This window comes from Carassius gibelio, chromosome B7, assembly GCF_023724105.1.
Source record: "Carassius gibelio isolate Cgi1373 ecotype wild population from Czech Republic chromosome B7, carGib1.2-hapl.c, whole genome shotgun sequence".
Taxonomy (NCBI): Eukaryota; Metazoa; Chordata; class Actinopteri; order Cypriniformes; family Cyprinidae; genus Carassius; species Carassius gibelio.
Window position 1 is genome coordinate 41,208,275 of NC_068402.1, and position 19,986 is coordinate 41,228,260.

The 19,986-nt window shown below is 36.6% G+C and overlaps 1 protein-coding gene across 1 annotated transcript in view; it reads left to right on the forward strand.

The window, feature by feature from the left end:
• The window catches only part of LOC127962348 (nuclear factor 1 B-type), a gene marked incomplete at its 5' end in the record, with an annotated part of 72,376 nt that overhangs the window by 39,061 nt on the left and 13,329 nt on the right, over positions 1-19,986 (forward strand). Inside the window, 9 exon segments of the mRNA XM_052561922.1 lie at positions 908-961; positions 2,252-2,320; positions 5,095-5,215; positions 5,442-5,554; positions 9,121-9,255; positions 10,052-10,227; positions 12,432-12,570; positions 12,767-12,849; positions 19,667-19,746. Of these exon segments, the coding sequence (XP_052417882.1) occupies positions 908-961; positions 2,252-2,320; positions 5,095-5,215; positions 5,442-5,554; positions 9,121-9,255; positions 10,052-10,227; positions 12,432-12,570; positions 12,767-12,849; positions 19,667-19,746 (970 nt within the window).

Sequence of the window (19,986 nt, forward strand, 5' to 3'; positions counted from 1 at the left end):
TGTGCTGTGAGAAGCTTAGAGTGTTTCTGGGATATATATATATATATATATATATATATATATATATATATATATATATATATATATATATATATATATATATATATATATATATAATATTTAATATTCTGCTAAATTAACCATGGTTAATTTAGTTTATATCATTGTGTGTCCTAGCAGTGTATGTGGATTAGAGCTGTTTAACTGTGTGTGCCAGCTGCTCCATTGTTGTGCTCTGTTTAATCACTCAACATCTATGCATGTTTGTGTTTAGAGATGCAAACCATTCCTTCACCATTTTTTTCTCTCTCTTGGGGCATCGGCATGGTAGGAGATGTCTTTAAGCAGACTGATGGATGGTGTAGAACTTGTATGTGAATTGGGGGGTTGGCATAGGAACGGGCACTGTCACAATAGTCTCAGAATAATGCTTCTGACCAATCAGAGATCAGCTTGCTCCTAATCAATCAATCAAACAAAAAACATTGAAGCTTAATGCAGACATAGCTCTTAAAAATTCTCACAAATGCACTAGAAAAAAGAGAAGGCTTTTTTTTTCTTATTAATGTATGTTGTTACCTTCCTTTCTTTGTCATTGTTGAGCTGAAGCCAAGAACATTCCGTATTTGTTACTCTGTTTAATGGTCATTTTTGAGGAGGTGGGATTTATTTCTCTCTCTATTTCTTTACCTCTTTCCAAATTCCAGTTTTAAGTGTAGTTTTTGGATCTTAATTATTCTTTATACAGTATGTATTTCTGTTGTTCTAATAAAGATTTTTTTACGATTTGTTAAAAAACACTGCAAGTGGATGATAAATTACAGTCAAGTGCAGTACTGTCATCTGTAGATCTACTGATAATTCTGGATTTTGTGTTTTAATCCACCACCTTTATTTGTGTTTTCAGACTTGCAACAGTCAGGAAGTCCTAGCAACAATGAGCCTGGCAAGAACCCTCCAGGTATGTCAACACAAAATATCGAAATGCACTTCTGCAGTAAACTACTGCCAGGTGCTGGTGTACCCTTGATAATGACACACCATAAAACAATTAAGAAAAAAATCTGCAAACCACCCTGCATGACATCCGGTTGTTTCAGTCTCATTATTCGTTATTTCATTTTGGTTACCACAGTCATATAAAATCTATTTTTTAAATTGTGCATTTTTCATTTTATTTATTTTTTTGGGGGGTGAGGAATCCCCAGACACACCATGATGTGATATTATTGCTGGGTATTGAGAAAACATATATTGCAAAATTTGCCATTAACAAATCCTTCAAATGAGTTCTCAAATAAACTCTTCAAATATGTTTTTAATATGAATATTTAGCAGCTTCACTGCAGCTAAACTATGAACTTTGCACAGTTGCCAAAAAAATACAATAAATAAATTGCCCTCAAATTCAACTCTTTCAGAGAAACAGGTTTATTTGATCAGAATATGTTGGATTTTACCATAATTTTACTTAGTTCTCTGCACAAATTAAAGTCAACTGCAAAGACACCATGTAATGTCTGTGATTTTTACAAGAAAAACAAAAATTGCTATATATATATATATATATATAAAACAAGCCATGTCATGACATCACCAGTCGTGTCAGATCTTAGTTTGAGCAGGTTTTTCTGATGGCATCTGGAGTGAGTAGCGGTTCCCGTCTAACAGTGTTTATTTGTCATGCCAGCTAAACCTGTGTTGGTTCCCTTGGACTCACCTGTGTTTTCCTTTCTTTTGTTTTTTTTGGCAGTTAAAATAATGGAGAGTGTAATTAGTTCTTTACCTCAAGAGTAGGTTGTGCGTTTGCCCCTGCCAAGTAAAATAAAGCTCTCGGGCCACAACTCAGACTGAACTAGTACTGCTACTATGGAAACCCTGGCCCTCACTGCACTTCCTATTGGGCTTTGCGGTGCATTGTGGGACAGACTCTGACAACCTGGCTTGCTCTGTGAGGCTGACCCTGTGGGGCTGGTCTTTTTTAAACATGAGTCTAGAATGCAGTGTTAAGTATTAGTTGGCTTTCTCTGAACCTAATCCATCTAGCCTGTACATACTACAAGTCACAGTTAATGTTGTTATGTTCATGAAAGAAAACATTAAATGGCAGTATGGACAAAAGATTATTTGTTTAATCTAATCTGTGAAAACTAAGATGCCTGCTTACCAAATACACAGAATTTGAAATGTCCTCATGTGTATGTCTTAAGTAAGGACATGTGTCTAAAGAAAATTCTCTTATCTCCCACAGTTTACTTGGAAGACAGCTTTGTTAAATCAGGGGTCTTTAGTGTTTCGGAGCTGGTTAGAGTATCCAGAAGTAAGTCTCCCTCTCTCTCTCTCTACACACACACACAGACACACAAACACACACATACTGATTTTAACACATACTGACAAGCCGACAATTTTGACTATATGAAAATATGACTCACAAGTATGAAAAAGAATAAAAACAAAATTGATACCCATTTTATGATCATACTTGTTTTTGCATAATCTACAAATGAATTTAATGATGGTGTCTTCAAAGGGATTTTATGTAAAATTTACAGATTGTTTTGACAGTTTCATCCCACTAGTATAGCTAAAGTAAACATAAAGAGCAACACAACCAGCGTGCTTTATGCCTAAGCATTCCTGATTTAGCAAGGGAGGGACTTGCCCAGAACATGTGTGGAAAATCCAGTCTGGCGAGTCATGTGTGTGTGTGTGTATGTATGTGTGTGCGTGTGTGTTCACTAGTTTTGGTGCACAAACATGCAGTAGTTTATGTGTCGACATGCCTGCCTTCATCAAAGACGATGACAGATGTTCCAGAATGAATCTTTCTCCGATGGCTGAGGACAGTTTTGCCCTTAAGCAAGATTTGAACAAATTGCCAAAGGGGTTATCAGGGCACACGCACACACACACACACACACACACACACACACACAAAGACACTTGTATTCACCCTAAGGGTGAATGCACTCAGTGACGCTGTAACTGATCCATGTCACACCTAAATGTAACACAACGCTTGCGATCTGTCCCACATACACACACACACCACTATCAATGTGGCTTCTATGATGTTTGGAAAGGCATTCATGCATTAACATCACTATAGCCACATGACTTAGAGAATACTGCATGTACCATCAAAAAATAAATAAAAATAATAATAAATCTCCTTGAACAAATAGACAGTTTACTGCACACTTAAGGTCTTAAATAGATAATGTAGTGACTATTGTGTCCTCCTCTAATGCAGTTCAGATAAGGTTATAGTGAACACTCTGCTTATTGTTGTGATTGCTCATTTAAAGTACAAATGTGATACCTGCTCACTGCATTCATGTGGTGGCAGTAGGTCCTGGGCTCATTGCCAGCAGTGACTGACAGTAATTTCACATGTGTTTCTTTCACCTCAGACCCTCAGGCCATATCATGTCATACATGAGAACACACATTCTGCTAAAACTTGATGCTACCTACCCAATCTACTGCAAAGGAGAAAAAACAAACAAACAAACAAAAATGTATTATGAAACTAACACAATTATACCAACAGTTACACAAACCTTGGATATTAATTCAGTAAGAATGTTTTTGGTTTTGCATGGATAAGATATCATAATTGATATCTTAATAAGTAATTGTGTTTTATTTTCATGGATGGTTATATAGTATAGACCCCTTTTGCGCGGACGTCACAGGTACATCACGGCGCTAGCTGGAGGCAAAATAAACGGAAAAGTGGAGGCGGCTAATACAAACCAACACAGGGTCGGCTACTCAAATGGAGTAAAAAGGAGCTTAAAATGTCGTCTTGTTGTGTTGTTAGTTGCCAGAATCGACGGAGAACATTTTATATACATTGTTGTGATTAATTTTGACCGGAATTTAAGGACATGGTAAGAAAGAATAAATAAAGTAATTTTATAATTAATTTGCAGTCTTCGGAATTTTTTTTTTAGAAAATATTTACATCTTAATAATAATTTTACTGTAATGTCACTCTTTATTTAATCTAAGGATTTATACGCCCTCAGTTTCTCTTTACTTTACACGCTCGGTTTCTCTTTCAGGTAACGTTAAGTGTAGATGTCAGGCCACTCAATCGGAGGTAATCCTGTCAGATCGTCCATCCAATGAGTGATTGTGTACGGGTCGACCAATCTGGTTCCGTCCATTAAAGTTAACTTTTTCAAATAATTATCGCGGTCCCGGACAGTGAGTGACCTTAAATATTCGGATAAAGCAGATATATTCAGATTTTCTCCAGCCACTGTTAAAAAAACAAGCTAAGAAAACTCGCTAGCTACCGCTTGTTCAAGTGTTGAAGGGAATCTTTCTGCCTCCAGCTAAGCCCCGCCCACACAAATACGTCACCTTGTTTACCAACTGTAAAAGGGTCTATATAGTATATTCATATACGTTTACTTAATATTTACATTTAAAAAAAAACTTTTTTTGGTAGTTGGCAAATATTTGTATTTAGAGAAACTTATGGTAACATGGTATTATCAGCACATGTTCTCCCTTGGACATAAAAACCACTGCTGTAATAAACAAATAATGCAAATTAATGATTTGTCAATTCTATAGTGTACACTAGCCATCTAATACATCACTTATGCATATTATAAAAGGTACAAACACAATTTGGTATATGTTCCATTCATAATATAGTATTGAGCTCTCTTTTCTTAAAATATTAAGCTAGCTTTATCATGCTATTGTATGTAAACAAAGAGGCTAGTGGCAGTGGTTAGACCACTCAGTGGTGCTTTGGCTCTTGTGGTTTCTCTGTAGATATGATATCTCTGACACACTTCATACTGTTACAGCTCCTTTCATTCTGTTACAGGCTGTTCTCTCTTAGATTGAGTTACAGCAACAGTCATGTTTGGGTTTGCCTTCATGCAAATGTTTCCCTGAAAACAGCATCTAACCGAGAGCAGCAAAGATTGTTTTAAAAGTGATATAGCTGATTGACTCTTCATGCCTAATGTATGATGTAAGATACTACACATTTCAGCCTATCCCACACCACTTTTCTCTCTCTCTCTCTCTCTCTCTCTCTCTCTCTCTCTCTTTTCTCACCAGCTCCTATCACACAGGGTGCAGGAGTGAACTTCCCTATGGCTGACATGCCAAGTCAGCCATATTATCAAGACCTGAACTCAGGAGTGAGTTTACACCGGTCCCTCTCGTCCCCCCATGGCAGGTTAGCATGCTTGTTCAAACAACACATATAAACACATGCACAATTAAACCCCTTGTCTTTATGTCATTTTGATCCATTTTTAGTAAAGGAAGATTTTGTAACCAGACTTTGCCAAGATCAGCAATAAAAAAATATCAGAGACTATTTTATATAAATAATTGTTTCTTTAAAAAAACACATCTGTGAAAATTTGACGCACATAAAAAAGTTACTGTGTCCTCCGCAGCAAGCGGCCTAAGACGATCCAAGAGGACAGTATGGAGACTAGTCCCACCGGGCCAGACTTCTACCCATCCCCTAGTTCACCGGCCAGCAGACCCTGGCATGAGAGAGACCAAGGTTAGAGAGAGAAAATTTTTAGTCAAGAGTTATTACTTGGAGCTATTCAGCACTGTTTCTCTCTTAACCCCCTCTCTTTCTTTCTCTCTCTCTCTCTCTCTCTCTCTCTCTCTCCCCTCTGTGTGAATATGTTTTCTGTGTGATTTTCCCCTCCTTTCAGTTCTCGGTAAAGTGTAATGTTGATAAACTGGTCTTTACTCATGCAGTGCTTTGTGAACCCCTCATACAAAATTGGACAAAACATCAGTCAGCATAAATGTGGCATTCACACCACATCTGCTGTTCTTCTGAATGCTTATAAAACATTTAAGCAAAAAATAATAATTTCCAAAAATTATGACCATTGAAAATTTCATTGCTTTAAAATGTCACTTACAATGTATGTGACTACACACTGGAGTATCAGCTTTAACAACTTTTAACATTAAATCCAGCCTAATGTGTCCAGAAATTTTGGATTTAAGACAAGAATTTTATTTTCTGTGTTCTACTTTCCAGTGTGCTGCTGTTAAAGCTAACTAGAAAAAAAGCAACGGTTCTATGCTTTCTATGCTCTTTGTCCTGTTTTATGTTTTGAGTGAAACCATCATTTATTAAGGAGAAGATTTGTGTGGGCATGTGTGTGTCAGAATTGGAATGGTTTCATTCTTGTATAATTGAATGGCTACATTTACAGGAATGTTTTTTAGGCTTTAGTTTAAGCCTATTGTAAACAATATAACATTTTCTTCATTTTTGAAAAACTTTAATGTATATGTAAGAACAAATCCTTTAGATTTAGATCAGACAAGCCTGGTTTCCTGTCTGCATGTGTTGGTAATTGATTAGCCATGTTTCCCCTTCATAAAGGGGATTTGTCTGGCGTGTGGCAGCTATTGAACTTGACCTAATCTCTAAACTGGGTGTGTCAAAGGTCAGAGCAGGGTTGTGACCTTTGAGTTTAGACACCGGATCCAGATGGGAACTGGTTTAGGGGGCAAGGGGGTTGTGTCGGTGGTTACATAGTCGCCTTTTTTGATTTTTGTTTTATAGTAGACAATTTAGAATTTAGCCAAAGGATTACTATAAGAAGGTTTTAATATATTATATTTTCCCTGTGAAACATTTGGTCAAGAAAGACGGTATTTGTATAGTGCGTTTGTTTTCTGGTATACAGTATATGGTTTTTAAGAACATAATTCTGTATGTGTATTATGGCATGGGTACTACAACATAAACATTATTTATGATGAATGTTAAATAAATGGCTTAAAAACATTTTTCTTTTCTTTTCTTTTCTTTGCCAGGGGTAGGTTTAGGAGTAGGGGTAAGGTAAGAGTGTGTGTGCTAGATACAGAAAGCACTTAACTATTTCAATATTTTTTTCTTTACCTGTAGTTAATTCAAGTTCCTTTTTTTTTTCTTCTTCAGAAAACAGGACACCCTGTTTTTAATTCTTAAATAAATGTTTAAATAAATGTAAATAAATTATTTCTTATCCTCCTTGTGTGCACTAGTTTTTAGGGCTTTAGTTGTTAGGGCTGTCAATTTAACAGGTTCATGTAGCTTGATTAATTATGAAGGAAATAAAATAAAAGGTTATACAATACAAAATTACAGCATTCACGTCTATGTTGAAAACACTGAAAAACTCAATTACTGTAATTATTCACTCATCTGCCAAAACAGTGACTTAAAATTATTTTATTTAAATTTTACTCATTTATTCAAGTGATTTCATTTATGTATTATTTTTCATCTTTGTTTTATTTTTTGTATTTTTTCTGTTGCCATTGTTTTTCTGGTGAGCTGTTGTGAGAGATGGGAGGAGTGAAGACGGCAATAGGGTAGAGCACATGAGAAAGTGGTTTGTTTTGTAAAACTCATATCAGAAGGAGCGAAGCATGAATATTAAAGCCATATGAGGCCTTGACAGAAGGAAACTACCTCAGCCAAAACCCAGTCTTCATGTGCACAGAAAAACACATACAAACGCACTGAAACAGTAATGTACCTTTCTGATTTCATATCATATCAACACGAAAACATAATGTCATTGGATCATCACCTTGATTCAGTTGCCAAGCTCTCACTCTCTCCTCATTTTCTGTGGTATGGAACAGGAATTGATGATGTGGCCTGAAAAAAAAACATAAAACAGATATGTAAGTTTTCCTGACGTGTTGTCGATCACTTTTCTCCACAAACACGTTTGTTTAGGCTTTTTGTGAAGGTTTTTGAGAGAGCAAATTTTCTTTTTTTCTATTTTTTTCTCTCTATATCCCTCCCAGCTTCCTTCTCTTCTTCTTTCCTCCCCTCCCTCTCTTTTAAAACGCACATAAATACACTCCTAAGGGAGCACCATTTTGCCTGCTAACAGCTTATTCTTTTAAATTTTCAGTGTTCTGTTGTTACAGCTGTGACAAAAATATTACCAAAAAACTTTGTTGAATTTGAACATGTTGAGACTAGAAAATGCTGTCAAAATTTTGTTGAGAAAAAAAAAAAATCCATATAATCCATACGGTTTCATAACCATATACAGCCAACGGTGTATCCAGGCTTTTTGTTAAAATGCCCTATCTGCATTTTAGTTGTAGATAATTTTTAGGAAACATTGTTTTTCTTGTTTTATATGATCATCATTCATGATTCACTCTTTTTATTTATTTATATATTTTAAATATACATTTTCAAATATAATTATTTAAATATTTTAAAAATAGAATTAAATAAAAACTACTACAAAATTCTATTTGGTGGGAAAATTTCTTCCAGCTGAATTTTGATTTTAATCCTTTGACTTGTCAGAGGTAGTAGTGGTAAAAAGTTAATTGTGGCCTATGAAAGGACACACAGGCACATGGAATCCCCCTACATTCCAATGCCTATTTTTTTTTTTTTTTTTTTGTGAGATCATTTACCTTTTTCCTGCTATCACAACAATGAGACTGAGAGAGAATGAGAGAGATGGAGCATTTATGAAGTTCAATATATAGCATCTGAGCATGTCCAAACACACAATCTAAGATGTCATGAATAGTGCTTGCTAAAATGTCATTAGCTCACTGTTCGATTTTCTTCTCCCTCCAACGTTTTGTGTTATTTCATTATTCTGATTTGACTGCGTGTGCCTCTCCTTTTTTTAATGTTTTTTGATGTCATCTATGATTGTCAGGGAGGAGTGCCAGAGACACACAGGCCAAGCACTATGTCTCCTCCTTGTCTGCTAATGAAGAGTCTTTTTTGACTCTTGTTGGAAGTTGATATGAAGTCAATGTTTTCCTTACACAATCAAACTAGATAGCTTTTACACTGTATTGCACTACAGAGAGGGAACGCAAATGAGAAACGGCATAATGAGACATGAAAATGTCAAAAGAAATCATGTCGCTATTGTTGACTGTTTACTTGGGTGCCCAGTTCAGTAATTTTTATGATGATTTAGTCAGCTTTTTTCTTTTCTTTTTTAAGTCAATTTAAAAAATGTTTACTTCTGCTCATTCTGTAGATTTAATTTTCTACACTGTAAAAAGTTTTGTGCAAGTAGCTTATATCTGACCTCCTCTGTCTTTTTTTATTTTCAGCTGACATGTCCTCTCCCACCATGAAGAAGCCAGAGAAGCCGTTATTCAGCCCCACATCCCCACAAGACTCTTCACCTCGGCTCAGCACCTTCCCCCAGCACCACCACCCAGGACTGACCACCGTTGGCCATAGCGGTACGACTTTTCTAAAAATACTTCTCACTATCTTTCCCTGATCCAAACACATTCTGCTCAACATTCTCAATGCTTATTCTGCCTTACAATACTACTTAGAATTTCCTATTTTCTGTATGAGTAGGGAAATTTACTTTAATGTAATCTTGGTGTTAAAGGGCCAGTACACCCAAAAATGAACATTCGTAATTTACTCACCCTCAAGTTGTTCCTAACCTGTATGAATTTCTGTTGAATGCAAATGAAGATAGTTTGAAGAATGCTGGTAAACAAACAGTTGCTGGTAGCCATTATAGTATGGAATGGATATTAGTATCTGCTGGGTTACAAACATTCTACAAATAATTGTTGAACGGAAGAAATAAATTCATACTGGTTTAAAACGACACAAGGGTGAGCAAATAATAACATAATTTTCTTTTAAATTTCAAATTCTTTCTTTCTTTCAGGTCTACTTCCTGACAAAAATAGAAAGTATTTAAGGGCTAGATCAACACAAGAATGTGCATTAGGTAGAAAAAAGAAAAAAAAGAAAAGCCCTCAAAATATGGGGTGGAAAGACAGTTTGTCACCAACTGTATGAAAGCATACCAAAAGAAGTTTGAACTGTTGAGAACTGTTGATCGGCACCTTCTGCAGACTAGGGTGTCTAACAACCCCTCTTTTTTATGAAAACAAAATATTCCTACTTTGTCAAACTTGCACTTTTTTGGGTGCGGGAAGAATTTCCTCCGATAGAGCTTACATGTCTAATTAGTATCTGTTAGTAAAGTAGTTGTTCTTACTTTATGTGCAGTCATTTCCACCAGGAGTCCACCTCCGCTGCAGTTCTCGGCCCCTGCCATCCTTCCCCCGGCCCCCTCGCCCTACATCTCTCATGGCGCCATCCGCTACCCACCGCACCTCAACCCACCCGACTCCCTCAAGAACTACATGCAGCCTTACGACCCGTCCAGCCCACAGAGCAGCCAGGTAAGTAGTGAATGCTCACGTACATGCAGAAAGACTAACGTACATGTGCATTAACCTTGACTCTAACGCAATCATACATAATTAGTACAGTTTATCTGTACTGGAACCGAGCCTTTAAATCTTGTGACTGTGTGTGCATTGTCCACAAAACATAATAGATGCCAGCTGTTAAAACAGGGTTTTGGTTTAACATCTCTATTGAAATGCTCCTTTTCCTCAAACGAGCAGACTCACATGTAAAGCATACTTGTGTCACGTGTGCCGTATGTTCTCCAATCATGATCACTGTGTTGTAACATGTGTTAACCATACTGCAAGCTAAAGCCACTCTACCCTGTAAAACTAATGAGACCCTCATTGTAAGAGCACATGCTGTAAACACAAAGGTGCTTTAGCACCATTTCCTTCTTTTTCTGCCTCTACCTCTGGCTGCTTGTCTGTCTTGGTGTCTTTGGTTGTTCCCACTGCATCAAGCTCAAGTTTGATTAACAGGCCGCATTGTTTCAGCACAGTAATTGACCCAGTTTAGCTAACGAACACAAAATCATTAGTGGTTTTCTCTGTCGGCGCCTTGTCTAAATCAGCTCTGAGCCGAGTGTAGAGCCAAACGACGGCTCTCCATCGCTGTGGTGACTCTGTTTACCAGCAGCGGCGTAAATGAAGTGAAGGGGAACGAAAAGAAAGAGGGGGAAAAATGCAACAACAAAAGCAAGTCAATAAACACTCCAACCAGGGCAGCCACTGCGCATTAGCACAAACACACATGCATTCAATGTGTCTCCAACTCTGTGAAAACTACTGTTACTGAATGTTTTACTGGAGTTGAGATTCCCTAAAGTATGAATTCATAAAAAACTACTCGGAATAGTTAGCATATTTATTGTGCTATTAAATCATTTAATACCATTATATAGGCAATATCTTTATAATGAAGTAGCAAGCAAGAAAGTAAATGCAAGCTTTTACCTCATTCCTGTTAATTGAAGGACTTCAAACATGCTCAGTTTTTTTTGACTCTGCTCTGGTCATGGTGGCTAACTCCTCCTCTTTAGTAGGTGATTGATGGGGCTTTTGGTGAGGCCACATTTTAAAGAACTTTCTGCATATCTGCCAAGCAACTCAGACTGTCCCACTCATCTTAATTGGTTCCACAAAATCTTAAAAAAGGCCAAGCCTCTCCAAACATTTTGTTAAGGGGATATTTAAACTCCTATCATTTTGGATGATATTGTGGATGGATTTTTTTACTTACAGTTGCTTGAAAGCAGTTGATGCATATTTTGTATGAAAAACTGTGGAATGTAAAAAAACAAACAAAAACAAAAAAAACAACAACATTGTTTTCCTTTATTATGGGTAATTCAGTAAAATTATTGTATTTACTTGTAGTATCAACATTAATACAACTCTCTCTGATTGTTCCTCCAAAATAATTTTGTTTTAAATAAATATATTTATTAGGATTTATAATCAAAGTAGTGTAAGAAATATCTGCTGTAAATTGACTTGTCGGGAAACACGGCACTGATTGTCTGAGGGATTTCTTCTTACACTGTGTGACTGAAGCAAGATCGTGATCGTTTTATATCCCCACCGCTCAAACCATAAACAAAGGGCTCATAGACTGGACGAGTCATAGCGCGCTGGAACTGTTACTCGGGAGAAACCGCAGGGAACGATAAAGGTCGTAAATATTTGCCGTTGCCGGGGTCTGAAGCTTAGGTGGGGGGCGATCGCTCTGCAAATAACACGGGGCATATAATCGGGTGGATGGGAGCCAGGATGTTTTTATGCCTGCTTTAACGCAGATTATATTACACCCTAATTAAACATTCTATTCACATTGGGGAACCCCATGGTCACCATTCTCTTTCATAAAGGCCTGTTTGAGTTTTGAACTTAGGGCCCCGCTATGTGAATTCAGTCGAGTCTGTCTCCTGCAGTCAGGAGTGGAAGGAGGTAGACGCTCACTCTGTGTCTGCCTCTCCATCCTCTGTTCCCTCAACCCCCTCTATTTCTGGCATTTGTATGAACTTGGAATGAGTCATGAAAAATGCACATTCAGCTGTCTAGCACCTATGCCAGAAGATAAGAGAACATAAAAAATGTTATTAATTTGTTAACATGATTATTAGCTTAATTTAAAAACATGACACCAATTGGCCTAGTGTGTTAACGGACTTCTTTTTCTTTGAATGCCACAGCCGAACAGCAGTGGCCAGGTACTGGGGAAAGTGCCCGGTCACTTCACGCCGGTTCTGGCCCCCTCGCCCCACCACGGTGCTGTCAGACCAGTGTCTCTCTCGATGGCTGACACCAAGCCAATCACCACATCCTCAGAAGGTTAGTTAATCTCGTTTCTGTACTAACGTTAGAAATGTTATGAGAAACATTTCTTGTCACATTTGAAAATACTTTTTGTGGAAATTGTAATTCAATTTTAAAAAATACAGACCCTAAACTTTTTAATACTGTCAACTTGTCAACACAAGCTGTATTAATATATTTAATACTGACTGAAAATGTGTGGTGTATGTAGGTTATTCTGCTCCAGGCACTCCCACTGCCAACCGTTTTGTGGGACTGAGCTCCAGAGACCCAGCCTTTCTTCACCAGCAACAGGTGAGACATGACTCACCCCCTTTACCTTTCCCTTTTATCCTCCCTGTCCCTTCCCCTGTTCTCTCTCAAATTCCCATCCAACTGTTCTGTATTCCTAACGGGTCAGACAGCCCATAAAATAATCTGGTCATGAAGTTTAGGCACTGTCTTGGCCCTGTAAAGATACAGGGCTGTTGAGAAATAAAGAGGAGGAAACTCCTACTGTCTAAAGGTTTGTTTAGTGTCAGCATTTGTTAATCATCTGTGTCTGCTGGGCACATACAGCATATTCTGAGATGCCACATAGAAAGTGTTTAATGCCATGGACATTCCTGGAAAGATTTTCTCTGTTAGTCACTGTTATTGAGCATGTATTTCCACTTGCTCTGTAACCACAGTCACGTTTAGAGGCTTATGGTTTTTGCAAGTGTGGGTGAATGTCACTTTTACCAGAAATCTATTGGTTCCATAAATTCATACATACAGAGTCCAAATTCTTAGAAATAAGCTAAGACCAAACCTTTTATAATGATTTCCATATAAATACTTAATAAATTGAAAATATCAAACCAACAAATGATGCCAGACATTTTCTCACAACTTTTTTTTTTTCTTTCTGTGAGTCTGATTTTAGTGTATGTATGAGGTCACTTGCCCTCAAGTACACACAGGTGTCCTGGCAGAGTAATCACAGGTGCCTCACATTAGCTATGGACATTCTCCACCATCATTTGACAACCATAAATTGTTCAAAGAAAAAATACTTTTTGGGGCTGCTGTTGAAATGTAGAAATGACATACATAACATGTAATATATAATGCTTATACTCAGTATAAAGTAGTTTCAGACAGTCCGATTTCATTTCATTTTCAACAATTTAGTTTATGTTAAAAGTAATAGATGGATTTATACACAGCAAGGGACGCTTGTTCAACTTGAATTTTTATTGCGATCACCTCCTTTGAGACCCATTTGAGCATAAAATTTATCTTGTCTTGCTGTGTTAAAACTACTGTGGAACAATAGCTAGCATTGTCTTCAGATGGACATAATGATATATGGCTAAATGCAGTACTTAACTTGAGTGATTCGGTTTATGTCGGGCCTGGCTTATAAAGCATTTATTGAAATGGTATTTTTTTGGCAAAACATTTAGTATTGTAAAAAGAGTAACAGTATAGTATGTGTGTGTTTGTGTGTGCGCGCGCGTGTGTGTGTGTGTGTGCGTGCGCATTCAACAGTCTTCTGCAGCATGAAAGGGGATGGTCTGAGGCCAGTATTTTCCACCCTTCCCTAATTGAATTCATCTGCACACGGCGACATCATAATTAGTGGTTTTCTATTGCACTGCTCCTCAGTTACAGTAATGGCAAGCCTCACTTTTATTGCTCTCTGGTTTGGCATCCTTGGATAGGGCCAAGAAATGCACAGCTCACCAACAGCAAAAATGCTGCAGGCCTTACTTAATAAATAAATAAAAAAAACATGAGCCTGTTTTCTTGATTGAGAATTACTTTTTTAAAAATGCAGAAATTCAAAGCGATGGATAGAAGGAGGAACTGTTATTGATAAAAGTGATTCAGTGCATAAGCTGGATGAATAAGTGATTAAAATATCTTCTAACAGGTATCGCATACAGGCATCGCATCTGCTGTAGTGTCTCATACGGCTTGCTTAATGCCTTTTGTTTTAACTCTAGTTCACTTAAACCGGAGAGGGATCATATGTAGACAGGATGATATATCAACCATCCATCATGTTTATATGAGCCGGAGCTTTTGTTTGTCCTTGAAAGTGAGAATTGTATAGCCAGTCCCTACCCGAGTTAACCTGCAGCCTTAGAGCAAGCGATTTCGTTGTGTAAATAATGTCTCCCGTACACAGCAGCCTTTATTCTAGGTGATTTATCATAGGATATTATGAGATGTATTGACACCTGTGTTCCCCTGCTGGGCTTTTGTCAGAGCGTGCGGTGTGACACGTGGGGCGTATGGATTACAGCCGTCACCGTGGCGTCACCTTACAGACCTGTAGTGCTCCTTTCCCAGCATGCTGTGGGGCAGGGTGTTGCCTACAGCTCAGCTAGGCCGTCTGGAAACTGAGAAAGCTCCAGACGCTCAGCGGGACACTTTCTTTCTTTCTCTCTGTTGCTTAATGCCTCCTCTTATTCTCTGACTGTTCATTCAAATTCTCTCTCTTCATTTTTTGTTCTTACATTCCTTTCTGTCCTTTTTTTCTTTTTCTCCCTCTCTCTATCCATGTATTCCTCTTCTAGCATAGAGAGGGACTCTGTATATGCTCAAACACACCATCACTGTAATGACTCCATTACATAAACATTCATGCCTTGTCTTTAGCCTCCATATACTGGAGTCAGTAAATCAATCGGGTGTGTCCATACATAAATAATCACTCCTCCTATTGGTCTCATAGCAACTGTTTGAGCTTATTTCATTTATGAGAACCATCTGTATGCTTATATATCGCCTATGTGAGAAGCTGAGATGTTTCTCCTTCACATATTGTGTTGTCTGTCACAGCACACATGATGTGCGACGCTGTATGATTTGGTGCTCAGACAGTGAAGTGGCAGCTTTCGGATGGTGTCCACTAGAGTAATGGACAGTTTCCTGTGATAAGCCATTAAGAATATTCATCCAAAGTAGCAACAGTGTTTCAGAGAGCTGTGGCTGTGTATTCATTGGACCTAAAAAAGTAAGCTTTAATAGTCAGATGACTTCGGCTTTTCAAAGGCTGACACCAATATATAGAAAGTAGGATGCAGAATTTAATTTAAGGCCAGATGAGACCTACAAAAAAAAAAAAATCTAAATTTAATTAATTACCCCAAATTTATTAGAGGCCAATATTTGTCCATTTTGAGAATATCAGCTTCAGATCATAATTAGAAACAACTGGCAGATCAACATAAATGTGTATGAAGAATAAATATTGCTTGCTTAAAGCTCATATTTTAAATACTAATTTCATATTACTCACTACTCTAAATTATCAAGTTATAGAAGTTAATCATTAATAAAGCAAAATGTATGCCTATATATCATTCCAACCAATATTTCAGTGTTTATTTATTTATTTATTTTTGGCTTCAAAAATAAATTAATATACAGCATATTAATGTAATGGTGTAAAGATATATAGATATCAAGTGCAGTTAATGAATGGACATGGGTTTTGTCTAATGATTTGGTGGTATGATGTTCGTAGAGCTAGATGTGCATATATATATATATATATATATATATATATATATATATATATATATATATATATATATATATATATATATATATATATATAATGCATCAGACATATAGCATCATTTATTGACAGATGTCCTTATAGTGTGAACATCATGATAGCACTGTTGTTAAATCAAGTTCATTCACAACTTACTCCAAACCCAAACACACAGGGGAGAATGACAGATGAGCATTCATGCACATAACCCAGCAGCACCTGCTCTAGACTGATACCCCTGTGTATTGTGCTTGTGAAAACACCAATGAGGAGAAGATTTCATTAGCTGCTTTCCCCAGGGCTTCTTTCCTTTCTCTTTCAGCCTTTCCCTTCCGTCTCACCATAACCAGTGATCACAAACTTATTTGGCTTTATCAGATGCAAACATGCTAAAGCAGCCACAACTAACAGCTGTGAAGGTGCTAGCTGTGCCGTGGTGTACCTTTGTGATATTCTGGTGCCAGTGACAGATGGCACCCGTGATGAGAACGCCACCGACCTCGAGTCTAGAGCCTATTATGCATTTAATGGCAAAGGACTATGGCCTTTTATGTGTCACTGTGGCGTTTTAGATGTTCCACTGAAGATGAGACCGCTACTAAAATTAAAGAGAATTCGTAAACATCACACTTGTGCTTAGGTTAAAATTCAAGGTATATTTGCAATATATAATTTATTTATTTATTTTTTACAAGCAACATTTTTTCTAGTTTTTCTTACACTTTCTAGTGTATATGTGGTTTGTGTTTTGGACCTGTTCAAACTAATCTGAAAACCTGAAATCACCTCTTAATTCCGACTCTTAATATCCTCAGTAAAATTTTACACTGAGGATACACACAATACAACACAATCTAGTAGCCTTTCAGCACATATTGTATGAGTGAGTGTTTTTTTCAATGTGTGAGGTCGACCAAAACAGGATGAAGGAATGTGCACTACCAAAACAGTCTAATATCTGACCTCAGACTTTGCCCCAGTGCCATTGTTTTCTGGCTTCAGGTCACTCGAGAATGAGCACTCTCTCTCTCTCTCTCTAATATACACACATGCTTATTACTAGAGTTCGTTAAAGTAGGGTTGGGAGTACTGACGGAGGTGGATATCCGCACACAGCAATGTGAAAATACCTCACATATTTTTCTATTAGTCACTCTTTAGAACAAATCAAGCTTTAATGGCACTTAACTTTTTTCAAAAGTTTAAGTTCATAAAATCTAATTCTCTCCGTCAAAGAATTCTTTGATATAATAATGAATGTGACTCGTGTTTGCAAAATTACTCGGAACACGCACTGACAAATTTTGAGTTAACATACAAATGAAAAATTATTTGATTTTATTAAAAGATTTTGGTTGAATTTTAGGTTTTTCACAAAATTAGTTAATGAAGCCCTCATCTAGCAATCCCAATGCCCCAAATAGTAATTAAATATCTAAAAGTGTCTTTATTTGTATGTTTTCTGAGAGGTGTACCCTTTTCTCTGCTTTTTTTCATGCGCTGCCACTGACTGACATTTGAATGATGCACATAAAGGCGCTTCTGCTAGTCCGCGATACCAATAAATATACACACTGTATACACAGAATTGCAGTATTTAACGCAAACATTGTATGTTATCAGAAACTGTTTGGGGAAAACATCTGATGTGTAACATTATATTAGATCCATGCAGTAGAGTAGGACTATATAGGCCATCTGTCTCATTAATCTAACAATAAAATAAAAGAAATAAAAAAAATCACTGCTCTTGATTGAGCTGCTTTTGTAGTTTTAATAATCAGTTTATTTGTGATGAACACACAAAGTGATTTTTACAATTTGATTATTTTTTCTTGAATTCTTTTGTTTAGATGTAAAATGAAAAAAAGTAATGCACTAGGCCTGTTTCTTTCTTATATTTGTTCTACTGTTGTTGTTGTTTTGCATCTGTTCAGAATTTTTCTAAGAAAGATAAAATAAAAATGGCTATACTGTGATTACTAATATAGTAATTAATATTAAGAAAGTAAGTGGAGGAAAAAATGCAGCATTGCTAGGTGAATTTGCTTGGAACCTTCAGAAAACTTCAACATGATTTTTCTCAGAACTGACTTTGTAGACGGGTGTAGCTCAGTAATTTTTAGTCTGAAAATAATATATATATATATATATATATATATATATATATATATATATAAAACTTTTTTATAAACTTTTTGTTAATATTAAAATTGACAGTAATAACAAATGTTTCTTGAGCACCAAATCAGTATATTAAAATGATTTCTGAAGGTTCATATAACACTAAAGACTGAAAATGTAGCTTTGCCATTACAGAAAAAAAATATATTTAAAAATATTTAAATTGTAATTATATTTAACAATATTAGTTTTTTACTGTATTTTTGACCAAATAACTGCAGCCTTGAGCATAAGAGACTTTTTTCAAAAACACTTACCCCACCCCAACTTTTGACAGGACCCCTAAGCTACAATTGAAGTTCCTATTAAGTGTTAAGAGTTGCTCACCTGATTTATGTTTCTTTAACCCAGGGAAATATCACATTATCAGACTAAATATTCAGCTATGTGTATTTCAGCCACCCAAAACTCTTTGGTGAGAATTGATCTTTGAAAATCAATTCACCTTCCTAGTTATATTGCAACAGAATACAGATTTGATTTGGGAGTGTATAGGTGCTTTCCAAGAATGGAAAGAGCAATTGACAGTGTGCCAATGAATATTCAGAGAGTGGCTGCACCTGATGAAGGCTTTTTTGCCACTTTTGTATGTGGCAGGGTGGCATTAGCAAATGGAATGTTCCACTAAGTGTCAGGATTTACTCTGATGTTGTTTTTGTGGATGGTTTCTCACACTTTCATGCATACAGCTTGTTGCATGCTTGTGTGTAAATACTGCAGGTGAATAGGGTAAAAAAAAAAAAAAAAAAAAAAAACTAATAGTTTTGCCTACAGTGTCTCCCCTTAAAAAAAAAAAAAAAAAAAAAAAAAAAAAAAAAATTGGTGTTTTATTCAATTGTGACCAAAAACAATCTGACTCTACTGACCAAGATTAGTCTCACATAGAATGTTTCAAGGTATGCTTTAGTGAAAACGGGTTGCTTTGACAATTTCTAACAACAATTAAGTGATTGTAACTGCATGTACCACTTGGAATGCATGTGCCTCCTCCCATTCCAGTGCATTCTGTGATAGATGAATAGCTTTCATGTAACCCAGCACACATTTTTGTATACTAACCGCTTCTTTTGCTTTCAGGATGTTTAATAATCAGACCACTAATGTTATTGCATGACACTTTTGACATTTTGATGGCAACTTTCTTTAATGGAATCTAATTGTAATTTAAATTAGGCCCAGAACGTAAGATTTAAGATCTAATTTAGAATTATTAATCCTGAACATTAGTGATGATGTTTTCTTAATCTATTCATGTAAGATTATCATCAGATATATGTAACAATATATGTTGAGATGAGCTTAGGTCTTGCTCCAGGTCTTGTTGCATGCTAAATGTGTGTTAGTGCCGTTGTGCTAGCCCAGTTGTCTGACTGAGAGGTGTTTGATTGACAGCTAAGGATTTGTGACTGGCCCGTGAATCAAAACATCAGGTCATATGGCTCAGAGGAGGCTTTGGGGATTTCTTGGCAAAGGTAAACGTTTCCTTTATTTTCAACCCACCTCTCCATTAAATATTACCATGTACAACCTATATCTGCAATTGTCCAAAACCACTTCCAATCCTGTCCAGATCGAGCCCCCCTTTTCTGTGCTTTTGCACTCATCACAAAAAAATAAGAAAAAAAGAAAGAGAAATACAGACAAAAGCAGAAGTGTATGTAATTTGTGATGAATTTTGTTCATGTATTCGTGTTTAAGGCCATAAGATAAAG